Below are 15857 nucleotides of genomic sequence, written 5' to 3' on the forward strand. Positions count from 1 at the left end.
AATGGTGTTTTCTGAGGAAAAATTCACCTTATAAGACTGATTATGAGAGAATTAGGAGACAAAATCCACACGTTTGGATATTAAAGTTTACATTCAAAGCAACAAATATGTACGTTAGCATTCATTCAGGTATATAATTATGACTTTAAACTTGTTTGATTTTGTGTATATTTTCCTTTCAGTGTCCTATATCTGACAAAGTCAGAGTTTTGAGTTTCAAAATCAAAGCTGCAAAGAAATGTAAAAAAAAAACCCATTTAAAAACTACTCCAACAATCACATTTGGACTGGATTAAAACCTTCTTGTTCATTCACTCGTGGTTTCTGGTAACTTGGAAAAAAAACATGTTGATTTGAAAAACATATTAGGACTACTTAGTTCAAACTAAACTATGTGAATATGGCTATTACTATAACATACAGTGAAATTGCATTTGCATTCACTTTGCACAATATAAACACAGTAAAACCATTCTATTTTAGAATTTAAATATTTAATCTTTTCACTGCATGTAGCTATCATTGTCTTTTTCGTTGGAATATTATCTGAATTAAAATAATTTCATCCTAGGATAAAACAAAATTACTCTTAATAATTCACAATGCCGCAGTTCTCCTTTTTTAGTTTCCAGGACAACCACAAGGGGGCGATATAGTCCAGTACTTTCCTTTATTTTTTCTGTGGGGTTTTGGATTTCAGGGGAGCAGGTTCGCAGCGAGTAGTTAACTCAACAATATGACTTTTGCTAGAAACTAAAACCAGCGTCCTCATTTTGTTCTTTGCATCAGAATCAAAGGAAGCCCGAGGTAAAGTGTACAAAGTTATTTTAAACGGCTATATCATTGAAATAGCCGGCTAGGTGAAAACTATGCTAAGCTAACCTGTTGTTTTCTATGTGAGTGATGGCTAACATAACATTAGCGTCACTCACGTTAGACAGGTGTAATTATATTTAGCTAATAACCTCAACTAACTATCAGTAACCTGCTTCTATGTGATTATACGATACCCTCTCGCTGGAGGTGTTACTTTAAATGCGGATTTTATTTTGTTCTGTTTTTCATTCGGAGCTAAGTTAGCATAAAGTTAACGTTGATGATTTAAGCTAACGTTAGCCAGTAGCTCTGTAATACGAGAGTAGCCTGATGTCTGAGGCTGTGCGCAGGATTATAGTGTTTGTCAAACCGCAGGTCCCTCAAGGACAAATTAAAGCCGTTATTCTTAATATTTTACCATCCGATTCAAGGTTCTTATACTGTAAAGACTTTTGCACGTTTGTCCGACATCGCAGTGCGAACCAGCAGAGGGTATTATCGTTTCTGCAGTGATGTTCAACCCACACATCCATCAGCAGCAGCAACAACAACAGCTTCACCAACACCTGCGACAGCTGCAGCAACTTTTCCAGCAGCAGCCTCCACCCCCTCCTCCAGCGCAGCCGCCTCCCGCTCATCATGTCGGTCATCACCACCAGACTCCTCGGTAAGACCGTTAACTCGACCCCGGGGATTATTTGAGGCCCTTCGGTGTGAAAGATGTTCAAACTTCTGGCGGCGGGGCTTGAATTGAAAACAGGATCCACAGAAACATGCTTTCGAGCTCTTACTTCCAGTCTCTTGGCATGGTGTTCATTATTTTATTGTTTTATTTACATTATGTTCAGTTAAACAACAGGTTTCAATTCATCATGACATAATATGAAAGGGTTATGTTTGTTTTGTCTGTTGTTTACCTAATTGTATTGTATTGTATTTGTTTACAATAAAAGGAAAAAAAATTAAATATCAAGTGAGACTAAAATGAAATTGTGTAGCTTACATGCAACAACACCTTGTGGGAAATACTCCTTTCTTTAAGTAAGTGATTTGTCAGAGCTTCTAGGATGATGGATGAAAATAGATTTTAGGGCAGCCTAAAGCCTCCTTTTCTCTAATTAAGCCATAAATGAATAAAAAAATAAATAACAGTCAGTTCAGATGATTTATGAAATATGTGAATCAGGAAATTGTCTATATACCAAACTGATCGATTGTTGTTCTCTACTTAAAGCTACAGTGTGTAATAATTACAGGGATATACAGTCAGAAATGTAATATATTATACATAACTATGTTTTTTTATCATCATCTATGAGCTCAGCCTCTTAACCTTAATATTTGCGTTGCCTTAGAATTCGTTATTTATAATTACATAGGAGCGGGTCTCACAGCCATGGAGGCAGACATCTTTGCGCTACGGCAGCGCAGAGCCAACAAACTAGCGATTGCGAGATCGCCCATTACGCTCGAAAGTAACTACGGCAAGTAAAAAAAAATCTATACCCTACACAGACTAATGAAATACTATCTGTACAATTATCTATGTAAACAAACCTATCACTTGAGAAGGTAGGTGATGCGGACGTCGTGGAAGACATTTTGTCCCGTAACGCTCGGCGTACTGTTGGGGGGGAGATGTTCATGTTGCTGCGGTCTGCAGTCTGGACGTCAGATGTCGCTGAAAATTACACACTGTAGCTTTAAAAAAACACTTTCGATTTTTAATGTTTTTATTTGAAAAGTCAATATATAACATGGATGCATAAACACCGAATTGTATTTTAGTGATAAATTATGTTTAAAGTAACAGATTAATTAAAAATTTCTCCGGACCTTTACTGGTTGATGATTTTCTTTATTTGGACCCTGCTGATTTTTAATTCGTTACCCATGGGTTAGAGCCTCCAAAGACTAAAGGCTGAAGGGAAACTTCACCTCTCAGCTGTCAGACTTAATTTGCTCAGTTAATTTAGACTTGTTTTTTTATGATGAGTGAAACTGATTTTTTTTTTTTTTATTAGAATGTTCAGGCTTTAAAGAAAGCTTTTATGCTCTGGAGGGGAAAAGGGTATGCATATTGGTGAATATTTACTATCTGTCTTTGTGCAGTGCCATTCCCGTTCCTACTCAGGCGGCCCCTCCACCTAGGATGGTCAACTTGTGCCAGACAACCCAAACAACCCTCATTGCCCCTAATCCAATGTTGCAAAGTGCTATCCTGATGCAACAGATGCAAGGTACAGCTTGTAGTCGTCTTTATAACGCAGTGCCCTGAGATAACAGTAGAGTTGGATTTTTTGGAGTTGGAAGTACTAATGTTGTCAGGTTGCTTTTTTTCCTATTTTAGTCTAAACCTATACACTACTAACAAAGCCCATCTGTCGGTCTGCTCTCATGCTGCTTTTTCATCCAGGTAACATGCGGGGCTTTGGGATGGGTGGGCAGCAGTTCCGGCAGTTCTTTACTGCAGGAGCCAGGTCATCACTACTCGGGCCAGTTCCCATGGGAATGGCCATTAAATCCCCCATCATGGGTTTCCCAGCTGCACGAGCCTTCCACCCGCACTCTCGCTTCTTCAACGCCGGAACAGCTTCATCCTCCTCCTCCATCTCTGCAACAGTAATAATTTATTTATATTTCTGTGTTTGTGAAACTCCTGTTGTGAATATGGAAGATGATCGTATTGCATTTGAATACATTTTTGAATTGAAAATATAAATTTTGACTAACGTTAACAATTTATGTACATTGCTGTTGCAACAGCTGCATTTAATGCAATAGAAGTATAATGATTTGTCTCTGTGTGCAGGATGCAGCAGCTCGCCAGCCAGACAGGAAGAGGGATAGTGAGCAGATGGCTGCAGGAAGCCCTGACAACCAACCGGCTGCAGCTAACAGCACAGATGAAATGGCTGACGAGACTCAGACAGGTACGTATCTGCTGTTACAGATGAAAAGATTAGCGTGGTGTCAATTTAAAGTGTTCTACATAGTGAAATATAACAAAGCACGCCCATTAATGGTAAAGTTCTATATGTCTTTGAATTTCTTGTTGACAGATGGTGCTGTGGAAGAAGGAAATAGCCAGATCCCTGAGGAGCAACTTGAAGAACCTGTAACAAAGCGGCAGAAGACAGACAGGTGTGCGCATATTTTTTTTTTTTTGTTTTCTTGTTAGCTAGAGTATATTTCAACTCTTTATTGACCGTGGTAAAAAATGAATACCAAATATAGAGGAGCTGTCACATCGTAATAATCCATATAGATAAATTCATCACTTTGACATGCTTGCTTTTTCATAGCATAAGTAGATTACTGTCATTTATGGTCAACATAAGTTTGCATAGTGATTATGAAGTCTCTAAATCATTTAATATGACATACAAATCCATCACAACAAAATTAGTGCATTAATAGAGCATAATACTGCTCTATTCAGATATTAAGAATATTGCATACACACACTATCTGATGATTTAGATGTAGTATACATTTTTTTTTCTTTTTTCCTTTTCTTCTTCTGTTTTTCTACTCTATTTACATTGCAGTGTCCATATAAACTGTTAAACTCCCTGCATAATTATAATAAAGCAATTTATATGCATGAAACAAGTGGAGCAATATGGCAATTGCCACACTGCTACACTTGTGAAAGTAAAATCTGTTGGGCTCTTTTTGGCATCAGGACAATTATTTTTATTGCCGCATTGCCAGACAGGACACTGTTAAAAAAAAAAAAAGATGTAATATACATGTATTGATGACATTGTTTTAGTAATTACATATTACAAAAAATTCCAAGATTTTATATCAAAACTGAATCACAAGTATATGTCTGTTAATGCTATAGTATTTTTATTTTTGCAAATTGGGCATACATGATGTCATATACTTTGATGCTGTGTCTGTGTGTTCCTTCCACTGACTGTGCAATTACCTGTAAAACGTCTTTCCTGAGCCAAATTTTTGCAGCCAAATGCTACACACGTAGGCATTTTTATGGCGCAACTCCATGAGAATGGGGAGTACCAAGATGGCTGCAGTTGACTGCAGTTTTTTCAGCCTATCAGCAATCTAGTGAAAAAGTAGAGATCAGTGGTTTAAATATTAAGGAACACAAACTGTGCTACAAATGAACACAGGAAAAGGTTAATCAGTGATGCTTCAGTCCAATACTGAGTAGTGATACAATAGAAACAGCTATTGCTGCCTCCGAAACAGGATATGTAAAAAGTTAGAAAATTATATTAGCTGGGGATGCAAACAATTACTCTACTCAACATTATGTTAATTAGTGTTTTATTATATATATATTATGACATATATATGTTTTATTATCTATAATAAACTTTGCTCCATTTGACGGATAAATTCCACTTTGAACAAACAGTCTTTAATTCCAGTTCCTGGCTTCTGGAGTCCTTCATCCTTCCGATGTGCCTTAGCACTTAATTTGCAATCAAGGACAACTTTAGTCTACGTGGAAGTGCTGTACGAATAGTACTGGCAGTAAGAAAGGAGTTAGGAAGACGAAGCATGATGCTTCCTCTCATAAGAATAGGAACCTCCTGAGGTTCCTTATCTGCTGCTAAGGACCTGTATGGATTCCCACAGTCCTTTGCATGAAAGGATATTGGACACAGCCCATCTCATGTTTAACAAAATTATGTGATTTCCTAACGTGTGTTCTTTGAGAGACATGCACCTTCATATGTTTGTGGTTTTGTAAGTGAGAGTTTCACCTGTTCCCTACATTTGTGTAACTTTGGTTTTTGTAGTCTTTTTGGAAGGCGTCAGTCCCAAATTGACCAATTTTTTATGTTAGCTTCTATTTGGATTGATTCAAGTTGAGCTTATTGTAAGGCTTTAATGTCTAAAACAATCATGTTTGTCTCAGGTCAGAGGAGCCTAAAGAGCAGACTGTGGTGGAGAGAACCGCTCAGTCAGAGAGCGCCAATGCAGGGGACATCCAGTCAGAAGGTACCCACCCACCAACCCATTCCAAGGATTTTTTTATAGAATCTTGAAACTTTCCTATTTGAATAACTATTTGTGTTTCTGTCTATTATAGGCGGCACCAGTCAAAATGATGAAGGACTCACTGGGCAGGCTGATGATCTGCCGATGGAGGAGACCAATGCTGATGATGTAAGAAAAACTAAACACAAGAGGAACACTATGAAGGAAAAAATCTTTTTTTATTTTAGCTAATTCAAATAGCAGTTGATACCAAACAGAGCTACAGTGGCTTCCTATGGAGTTCAGAACAGTATAGAATGTTGGTAGTTCTCGCCCCTGGGTTCCACTGAAAGCTTAAGCACGGCGGATTCTGCGAAGCACCCTATTCAAACGGGAGAGTATCAGAGCGAAGCGGTTGGACTCCTAACGTGAGGATTTGATCATCACACAGTAGTAGTATATACATGTGGGCTTTAAATAGAACAATCAAGTGATTATGTGGCCAGTGCAAGCGCTCGCTACACATGCATGCATGCTCTTTATCTGGTCACCTTACCTTTTAGCTCGTGCTTTTTTCCTCTCTGGTATTCTCTTTTTAAAACAGATTAGTTGTGCCATATAAAATAGTGTGTCCCCCCCCCCCACCTCCATAATAAACATTTCGTTGTCCATGGTGTCAAATGAAATGAGATTCTCCGGTGACTCCCTGCTGAAGCTGCACGTGATGTTGCTTTTTTTTTAGAGTAAAATTGGATCATATATGGACATGTAATGTTTAACTTTGAAATCCCACTGAATCTATTTTGCTTTTTAGCAACCGACTTACTGCCTGAATTTTCCACTCTACTCTAGATTGACAATAACTGAAAGCATTAAGAGTGAAAAATAGACCAGCCGTATTTTAGAGAAGTGTCCAGAGGACCACACCTCTGGGGCGCTTCTAGGACACTCTGAAACTTTTGTAAACAACTTTATGCGAAGAGGATGTGATCTATTAAAAAACAAACTTGCCGTGGAACAATGCCGTCTCCCACCTATGAGGATGTATATTTTGAAATAGAGGCAAAAATCATGAAACATGATGAGGAGAAAAACTGAACCAAAGTCCTTTCAGACATTTAATATAACACCATATTAAATGTTAATCATAGCTCGACATCATTGTAAGCTTCCAATATCATAGTCCAGTTTATACTTGCACTGGTGAGCTATGACTACTCAGGAGAACCTGTCAAATAAATAAAAAAGGAAATGAGTAACTTTGCAAGGACCATTTGTAACTGAATGAGGGCCAAACATGAGGTGGTGCCTAACACTTGTGGGTTAGGTAAGAAAATAGTTTATTTTTTTTTATTTTTTTATATGGTTTCATGAATGTGAAATATCTTTTGCATAATGCCATTTTTGGCTTTTGGGCATGCACTCTTAGTATAGAACACATCCAATCTTAGATTAATGAGACCCGAGGTATGGGTAGAGGTGAGTATTGGCATGAGTGTTGCAATTCGATACATGTCGCGATACTTGAGTCACGATACGATATTATCACGATATTGCAGTATCACTATATATTGCCATATTTTCCCCAGCTATCAAAATCAAATGATGAGATAAAACGGCAAGTGCTTTATATCTTCATCAGAAAATATTGATTAGGTATTATTTTCCATGTTGTTTGGGGTTTTCTTCCACTGTGACTGCCTCAAATACAGATTTGGTGCTGCACGCACAGTTAAAGGGCTCCACAGCGCTTTCTGCCACAGTGGTGGTGCAGAGGTAGCCCATTTTCCCATCAATGTTTTATGTAACCATTTTTTTTTTTTTTATCGATACTAAGAAGTGAAAGATCGATATTATATTGGGCAGCCGAATATCACAATATATTGCCAAAACGATTATTTACCACACCCCTAAGTATGGGTAAGATTTTTTTTTCTTGTGTCCTTTCTTCCTGGCTGTCTGATAGTACCTGGTTTCTATTGGGTCCTCTTTACACCTGCCTAAGAAAGTCTGAGTACTTCGTATTTATATTCTTCTAAATTGAAATGGACAGAGACTGTCCCTGATTTCTTGAGTGCGTAAAAGTAGGATTTTTACATGAAAAATGTTTGGAAATCACAGATCCAACAGAATATTTTTTTTCCTCAAATATATTTTAAAGAAATTTTATATTTACTAAACTAGCAAACAAATAATAATGAACAGAATCTACATACTGTTTTATGTTTTTTTTTATCAGAGCCTTGTCTAATATGGTCCTAATTTAAAAGAATACAGTAAACACGTCTTCAGTTGTTTTTTTCCAAACACATTCATGCTGACCAGGACTGAATTCTGCTAAATAAAACTTTTCTTCTACTGTTTTTTTCGATGAGGAAATCCTTCATCCACAATCTTATTAAGTTATTTAATTTTCCATTTCCATCTGAAGGCCTTCCAAGGATTGTCAGCGCAGTCGCCCTCTGGTGGACTGGGTGAAGATAAGGAGCAAATCAACGTACCAGCAGAGGAGACGACACAGGACAAAGACACCTCAGTACCTTTTCCTGAGAACCAGGATGAAGAAGAAGCATCCGAGGGCTCCAACAAATTCTACTGCTACCTCTGCAGCATCACTTGCCACAACCAGCAAGTAGGTGGAATAAACACAGATAAAACTGGATGCAGATTTTTGTCTAAGAGAACGCCTGCATAGCTGTTTTTAATTTAGGTATGCTTATGTTTTTTTTGTTTTGTTTTTTTGTCTGCAGAACTTCAGGAGTCACATGAACAGCATTTCCCACCAGCAAAGGATGATGGAAATCCAACACATGAGCAATGCCTGCTTGGTCACCCTGCTTCCACGTGTGCAAGAGTCTCTACAGGGTGCCAGCAAAGATGGGTCAGTTAAAAACTAAAAAAAAGGATTTCTTTTTAGTTTTCTGTAATGACATATTGTATTTATGTGATGCTTCTTGTTGGCAGGGAGAAGAAAGCAGACTTAAAACAGTGGTGTGCTACATGCCACACCCACTTTACCTGTAGCACCGTAGATCATCAGCGCTCCGAGGAACACAAGGTAATCTTTGCCAAGTGGATTAGTTGTATGGATGTAACAAACCTGTTGGTCTAAAAGTAATTTGCTGCTTCTCTCCATCTCCTCAGCTTGCTAGTAAAACCGACCTCTCCTTCTGCGCCGTCTGCCAGAAACGCTTCAAGACCTCCCTAAGCTTTTTGGAGCACCTTCACTCTCAGGAGCACAGGCAAAAGGTAGAACAGATAGCTTTTAGACAAGAGTGATCATTTCCCAGAAGTCAATGCCGCAGATCACAATGTGCTTGTCAATGTTAACCAGATCCAGGAAAAAGGCTGTGAGACTTTGTCTAAGCTGACCAACATAGGCACAGACGGCTTTTCAATTGACCTGGAAGCACACCAATTGCAAAAGAATGATGGAGAGCAAGAAACCACTAAGGTATGATGCATAGCATTCGTTGTAGGATTTAATTACCAGGAACTAAAGATTGACGTTTTTATTTCAGTTTATGATTATTAACCTTTCACTTTGACAGGATGGCTGGTCCTCTGCAAAAGAGGTGACCCTAGATGACCTGACCAGTGAACAGCAGTATGACCCTGACATCATCTATGGATCCAGTTTCCTAGATCCAGTGGCAGGTTTCATCTGCAGGCTTTGCAACAAGTTTTACCTCTTTGAATCATCGGCCCTGCACAGCCACTGCAAGTCACTGCAGCACTTTGAAAACCTTAAGGTAAGTTAGACTTCACCACCAAATAGAAGAAAGTCAGTAATTATCTAAAGCCAGTTTAGCTTTTTATTTGCTAAATTTACTAATTATAGAGGATAAGTAAACATCAAGTGTTGCTACAGGTTTTCAGTTGGATTTAGAGCTGGACGTTTTGCTGTTTTAATAAATAAATGTGTTTTAATCTTAAACTTTATATCGTTGATCAGGCTGCATGTTTAGCATTTTTATTTGCTTGGAAAATAAATCTCCTGTAGTTTCAGGGGTATTACCGCCTTAAAATACAGATTTCTTTCTTCAGGATTGCCCTGCATTTATAAATCCATCCTTTTAATTAAATCAACTTTTCTTGCCGTACTTGTTTAGAACCTTTCACAGACAAATTTGTCTGAATGTGCTAAACAAAATAATAATGAAATGCCTCTCAAACTCCATAAGAATATATTTTTTTAAAATAAAGCAGTGTAAATCAGAGATGAAGATGAGACTAGTAATAACGGACCTGACTGTTTAGTCCTGTTTAACTTTTAAAAACAAATCCTAAAAATAACAGATAACCAATGCACAGAGTTTTAAACAAGGGGTATGTCATCTTCTGCATGAAACCTTTTAAATATTCAGTCTGCATAATTTTAAATGTCATGGAGGCGTGAAATGGATGATTCATCAAACCAGTAAAAAGGGCATTGAATTATTTAAACAGTATGACGCTGCAGTTTAGAAATGTTACTTAAATGAAAGAAGAAGTTAACAAGACAGATTTTATGGCACTCAAAGCCTGGAGAAGAGCTGAATTTAAAAATATAGAAAAATATAAGATGTTTTATTAATTCTAGTTAAAGGGAGACTGTAAAAAGTAAATAACATTTGACCCGGAACAGACCTCTGTGGAACCCCACATGAGAGATGAAACTGATCTAGTAATAATCTCCTCAACTCCTTCTAAGGAAAGCATTTGGATCAGTAGTATCAATGTCTAAAACTGGGATCATAATGGAGCAATCATTTAAAGATCAATTCAACTTTAAAAAGATCTGAATTTTTATGAAAGCCAGACTGAAAATGATCAAAAACCTGGAAGCTGCATGGCTGAAATCTGAACTGACATTCTATGTCTTCTTCTAGTTATATTCGAGTACAAGGGAGTTTTAAGCTGGCATCTTAATTGCATTTCTGTAGCAGAGATATTGGTTTGTTTACTTGGGAGGAAACACAGCGTTGCCTTACTGAGCTGTTAATGATGGACCAATGCTGATGATGGTTCCAGGCAAGATGGAGGGAGGTCATATCTCTAAGGAGCTCATTTAGGATTTTTATTTTATTAATAAATGTAGCTGAGCCATTAAGTTTGGTAGTCGAAAGGGTTAAAAATGACTCCTGGCACTTATTTTTTTTAAATAAAGAAATTAATGATTGTTTTTTTGTTTCTCAGAGCTACAAAGTGATGGTTGCTGAAAAGGATGAAGCTGCTCATCCCTCGAGGAAATCCCCCCCATCAGCAGACAGCCTCAGACACGATTTAGAAATTTCAGACTGTTCACAACAAAACGTGCTCTCGACTGACACAGGAGAAGCCATTGACCTAAACTCTAATTCGGCCACCAAACCGGAAGCACAGGAAGAAAACGAGCTAATGGAGAAACAGGTAGAGGCCAGCTCTACCTCACAGGACCTCTCCATCTCAGCCGCAAGCTCTGAAAACCTCACCCAGGAGCTCAGCTCTGACCAAGAGGAGAGATGCAGCCCATCCCAGGTGTCTGGGCCTGAGGAGAGTTCAGTTGAGATCCCGGCTGTCAGCAGAGAGCAGGCGGGATCAGAGCCCGCTGCGGTTGGTTTGTATGCAGAGGAGGAGGAGGAACCTCCTGTTGGCCTTGGGAAAAAAAACTGTGGTGGAAAAGCAAAAAACACAGCGAAAAGACGGTCAGGAAGGGCAGCAAACAGACGCTGAGTCTGAATTTGATGTAGGAAAAAAATTATCTGAATTTCCACGGCTATGGGACTGTAGTCAGAAGCCTATGTCTTCAATTGGAAAGTGTAAGGAAGTCACACCAAACACAGGAAGACTGGTGACTGAGAGACTAGAACAGAACCTCTAATACAGATTTCCCTCCAGCTGGGAAAGTAACAGCTTCTAAATGGAGGTTAGACCATTTGAATTTGGCTATAAAAAATTAATTGAAATGTATTCATATGCCATACTCTGTCACAATTAGATTACAAACAATCCAAAATGAGATACAGGAAATATCTTAATGGTAATTAACCATTGGATAGAAATATAGTATATCCTAACAGTATGTGGGCATTCAGTATGGTCACATTACATCAAGGTTTGTATGTAGACTGAAGACTAAAACTGCAATGTGTTCAAAACAGCTTTTAAATTCTGCAATAGAGAAAAGGATTTGTCTTGCAGCTTGAACCTGGATTGGCTGTTATTTAGAAGTCAAAGTTTGACATGCATCAATTGCATTTACTACATGCTGCAACATTTAAACAAGAACTAGGTTGTTCATATTACAAAAGTAATAAACGCCACCAAGGTCAGATGTTGAGTTACCATAACCACCTAGATGATGTCAATAGAAGACGTCTGCCTGTTTTTGACTTTAATTTTCCACCCTGCTGTCCTCAGGTCAGGAGACCGATGAGTGTTTACTGTCACTCTGATTGTCAAAACCAACACTGAAGGTGAAGTGAAAACCTTTTTCACCTGAAGTGTTTTTAGTAAACTGGAACCTAGAATGTTATCTGCATAAACAAGTTGAAGAAGTGATAGTTTTAAAAGTGTTAGTTGCACTTTGGATCAAGAAGGATGAATCTGGTCCATAATTAAGCACATTTGCGTTCCTTTTTTTTTTTTTTTTTTGGTAACAAAAATTGGCACCAGTTGTAGCTTTTTAAATAAAAGATGTAGGAGTCGAGTATGTTTGTTTAGCTCAGACAAACTGCAAACTAAATTATGTCTGAATTTTGTTATATGGGCACCAGAATCTAGAAGGTCCTGAAAAGATAAACAGCAGCAGATAAAACATATCAATCTGAATTTATTATCCATATGGAATAAAAGTTTAGCATTTTCCTGGCACCAAAGAAGGATTTTTCTTTCTTTTTTTCAGATCATCAACAGGCTGGTCATTCCTGGTGTGCCTATATATATTAAGGCACCTAAGGATTTACAGATCAATATAGTTTGCAGTGTAGTTAACTCAAGTTTTTCCCCTGGTTTAATTTCCTTTACCTTCCATAAGAAGTACAAATCTGTTACTTTCATGAAAGGTGTTTGTGTAACAAAAGGCTACATTTGAACCACCTTTGCTATTTTAAAGTAGCAGTTAATATAGTATGGTGTACAAGTGTGTAACTGCAAATGTTGGAAAGAGGATATTTCAATTCCCTCTTATAACTACTGTTCTTTTTCTGGCAACATTTCATCTTCCTTACTAGTTTAGGATATTTAAAACCACAAAAAAATGGACATGTGTAGCAGCTTTTGTAGTCATGAGTGTGATTGTCACATGTTGGATCCTGTATTTCTGAAGGAATAAGGAAGTGTGCTGAACTTTACTCCTAAAGCTTGTTTAACCCGAATGGTTCAAGAAAAGAAATGGTAGTTTTGAATAAAGCTGTTTGTTTCCTATTGTATTTTTATTCAGCTACTGAGAAATTGAGAAACAACCAGGGGATGTTTTTTTTTTTTGTTTTTTTTTTAACTGCTGGAAGTTTATTGTATTTTTGGATGTTTCTTTTCCGTTTCAGAGTAATCTTAATTTATATTAAAATGTCTCACAAATCTCTCAATGTTGATTTATTTCTTTACAAATGACAGACTGGTTAATCATTATCACACATCTTAAAATAGGTAATGAACAATAATGCAGTGATAGTGCAGCAGAGATATATTGATAAACATCTAGACTTAACTTTTAGGACAAAATAAATACAAATACAGATTGCACTTATTTCTAACATGTAAATATCTGACCACAACTTTTTAAGAGCAGGATTTGTTAAGTTTGTCATGGAAACAAACCAGAATCAATACGCATTTAGACCAATATAGCAACAGAAGGTCCCAGTCGTTTGCATAGCCATCTCTCCCAGTGAGGTCGTATAGCTTCATTTAATCAAATGGACAATGAAGACAAAGATGATCACTCCAACTGACATCAGGAATTGAATCTTTTTTTCCTCTTCATTTCTGACTCTGCATCTATTCATCAGTTTTAATGATTTTCTTTGTCTTGATCTTGCTTGCTAGGCAAAGTAGACTCCTCTTCCACATCACGATGCTCCTCCTGGGTTTGAGAGTCAGCTAACTGAGCCCTAAAATCCCGGCGTGCTTCCCGATTTGACTCCAGCAGTTCGTGTAGTTTACCATTCAGCGCATCATTGCGCTCCTCCAGGTCATCCAGATAGGAGTTGATTTGGTCCAGCATGGAGTTGACTGCAGCGTACTCTGGATAAACAGCAGAGAGCAGAGCAGAACAGAGAAGCCAGAAATCTGAGATTAAAGTCAGAACTCTGAGCTTAAATCCAGAACTCTGGGCTTAAAGTCTGAATTCTGAGCTTTAAGTTAGAACTCTGAGATTAAAGTCTGAATTATGACTTTTCCCCATATAATACTGAAATAAAATTTAAAAAATTTGTTAACTTTTCCCCCCACTGGCCCTAATCCTCTTCCGTAAAGCTAGGTAGAGTTTCTTGCAAAAATTATAAAATAAAAAATCTTCTTTAACTATGACACAACTACATTTGATTCATTCTGTGAGGGGTTTAAGTAATAAAATACCAGATTTCTAAAGAAAAGAAAAGCATCCACTCCCTTGATGGCAGGTACGTGGTTGATTATGTAACCAACACCTGCTTTAAATGTCTCTATTGTTATCCCTGACGTGTGAACTGATCAATAATCATACCGTAAATAAATTGTGTCCAAAAGACAAAGAGCAGCTCAAGTTAATCTGAGACTCAAGTCCAACATAACGTTTGTTACTAAGGTTAGCCCGTCCAAGGAACTCATAAAGTTAGATTCAGGACGTGTGTTATCATTAAATGATGGGATACTATTCTAATAATTAGCATCTGTTACCCTCTTCGCCAAACTCGTCGTCGTCGTTGATGATCCCTTCTTCGCTGGAGATGTTTGGGTCTCCGTTTGGTCCAGACATGTCTCTAAATTCTCCCCGTTAGCCTTTAGCTGCTAATCTTATAAACGAACGTGCAGGAGCTATCATTAGAGAAGACGCCTAAATCCTCGATCTATGTCAGCTTCATTGAATTAGCATTCCGGTCGTTATTTTTTGTTTTGCTATTTTTATGTCAAAGTATATTTTTTGATTTTATAAAAGTGTTTCAAAATGACAAAGTTATATTTGTGTACGGAACCAGTGGATTGTGGGAAAATAATGGGCAGTGTGTTGGAACAAAGCAAGAGGTCTCACTCTGTAGGAGTTTTGTAGAAAAAGAGTTAATCAAATATATAGTCAATCACTCACTATAAAAATCTTGTTTAAACGCTAATTAGACTAATTTCTGTTTGTGAAAAATATGTTAACGCTTAGACGGATCATTCTGTCTTTTCACTAGCATTAATATTTTTGCAAAAGATGTGTGAAGATGGAGTGAACACTCATGCTTCTTCCACTCTCTGAAACTAGTCAGCTGACAAAAGCACATGATAGTCAGCTAATGTTAGTTTCCTAAATATTCTTCATAACTTGTAAATGTAACTATAGTTACATGTAAATATTTTTTTTTATTAATTATTTTAAATCATTAATAAATTCAGTTAGAGTTTCTGTAACCATTTGAAATATGCTAAAATATTTCCTTAAATTTGATTTTAAGTAATGTTACAGTCAAATATTTTTTTTTTAAATCACATTTTTAAATCACCCAGCACTAATGAACCCAACCAGTCTTTTTTCTCAGAACTTTGACTTTAATCTCAGAATTCTGGGAAGAAAAGATTAGGGCCACTGAAAAAAAAATTAACTGATTTTTATATGTTATTTCAGTTTAATATGGGAGGGGGGGTCTTTTTTCTAAGAATTCTGACTTTTTTTCTCAGAATTCTGAGATTAAAGTCGAATTCTGACTTTTTTCTCTGAATTCTGACTTTTTCCCCCTGAATTCTGACCTAACAAACATGTTATTATCAAGTCGTAGCCATGTCTGTTGTAGAGAGTAAACTAGCTCCCTTGCTTCTGCTCTTCCAGTAATAAAATAGCATCACCTGGGACCCCTCAGGCACGTAAAAAGTCGCCTAATTAGGTAATTTTCCACAAATGTGTGTTCTGGCCCTCCCAAACAACTCACATCTTTGTCAGT

At 37.4% G+C, this 15857-nt stretch overlaps 2 protein-coding genes across 2 annotated transcripts; one reads left to right on the plus strand and one right to left on the minus strand.

Annotated features, from left to right (window-relative positions):
- The first annotated feature begins 658 nt into the window (after positions 1 to 658).
- On the plus strand, positions 659 to 13325 carry ciz1a (cdkn1a interacting zinc finger protein 1a). The gene is made up of 15 exons (XM_038302260.1): positions 659 to 807; positions 1293 to 1483; positions 2929 to 3056; positions 3233 to 3438; positions 3629 to 3749; positions 3879 to 3960; positions 5717 to 5799; positions 5891 to 5967; positions 8210 to 8410; positions 8529 to 8659; positions 8743 to 8836; positions 8923 to 9027; positions 9113 to 9232; positions 9330 to 9530; positions 10957 to 13325. The coding sequence occupies exons 2-15, from the start codon at positions 1329 to 1331 to the stop codon at positions 11470 to 11472; spliced, it is 2220 nt and encodes a 739-aa protein (XP_038158188.1). The 5' UTR covers positions 659 to 807; positions 1293 to 1328; the 3' UTR covers positions 11473 to 13325.
- bbln (bublin coiled coil protein) lies at positions 13318 to 14943 on the minus strand. The gene is made up of 2 exons (XM_038302338.1): positions 14617 to 14943; positions 13318 to 13983 (listed from the first exon to the last, which is right to left on the minus strand). Exons 1-2 carry the CDS (start codon positions 14693 to 14695, stop codon positions 13751 to 13753), a joined length of 312 nt encoding a protein of 103 aa, XP_038158266.1. The 5' UTR covers positions 14696 to 14943; the 3' UTR covers positions 13318 to 13750.
- Between the last annotated feature and the right edge of the window lie 914 nt (positions 14944 to 15857).

This window comes from Cyprinodon tularosa, unplaced genomic scaffold, assembly GCF_016077235.1.
Source record: "Cyprinodon tularosa strain WSP-4 unplaced genomic scaffold, ASM1607723v1 ctg113, whole genome shotgun sequence".
Lineage (NCBI taxonomy): Eukaryota > Metazoa > Chordata > Actinopteri > Cyprinodontiformes > Cyprinodontidae > Cyprinodon > Cyprinodon tularosa.

Coding starts and splice junctions, on each gene's coding strand:
- ciz1a (XM_038302260.1), top strand. CDS start 1,329: ATGTTCAACCCACACATCCATCAGCAGCAGCAACAACAACAGCTTCAC. Junction 3,750..3,878: donor GGCTGACGAGACTCAGACAG/GTACGTATCTGC, acceptor TCTTGTTGACAG/ATGGTGCTGTGGAAGAAGGA. Junction 8,411..8,528: donor TCACTTGCCACAACCAGCAA/GTAGGTGGAATA, acceptor TTTTGTCTGCAG/AACTTCAGGAGTCACATGAA.
- bbln (XM_038302338.1), bottom strand. CDS start 14,695: ATGTCTGGACCAAACGGAGACCCAAACATCTCCAGCGAAGAAGGGATC. Junction 13,984..14,616: donor CGACGAGTTTGGCGAAGAGG/GTAACAGATGCT, acceptor CTGTTTATCCAG/AGTACGCTGCAGTCAACTCC.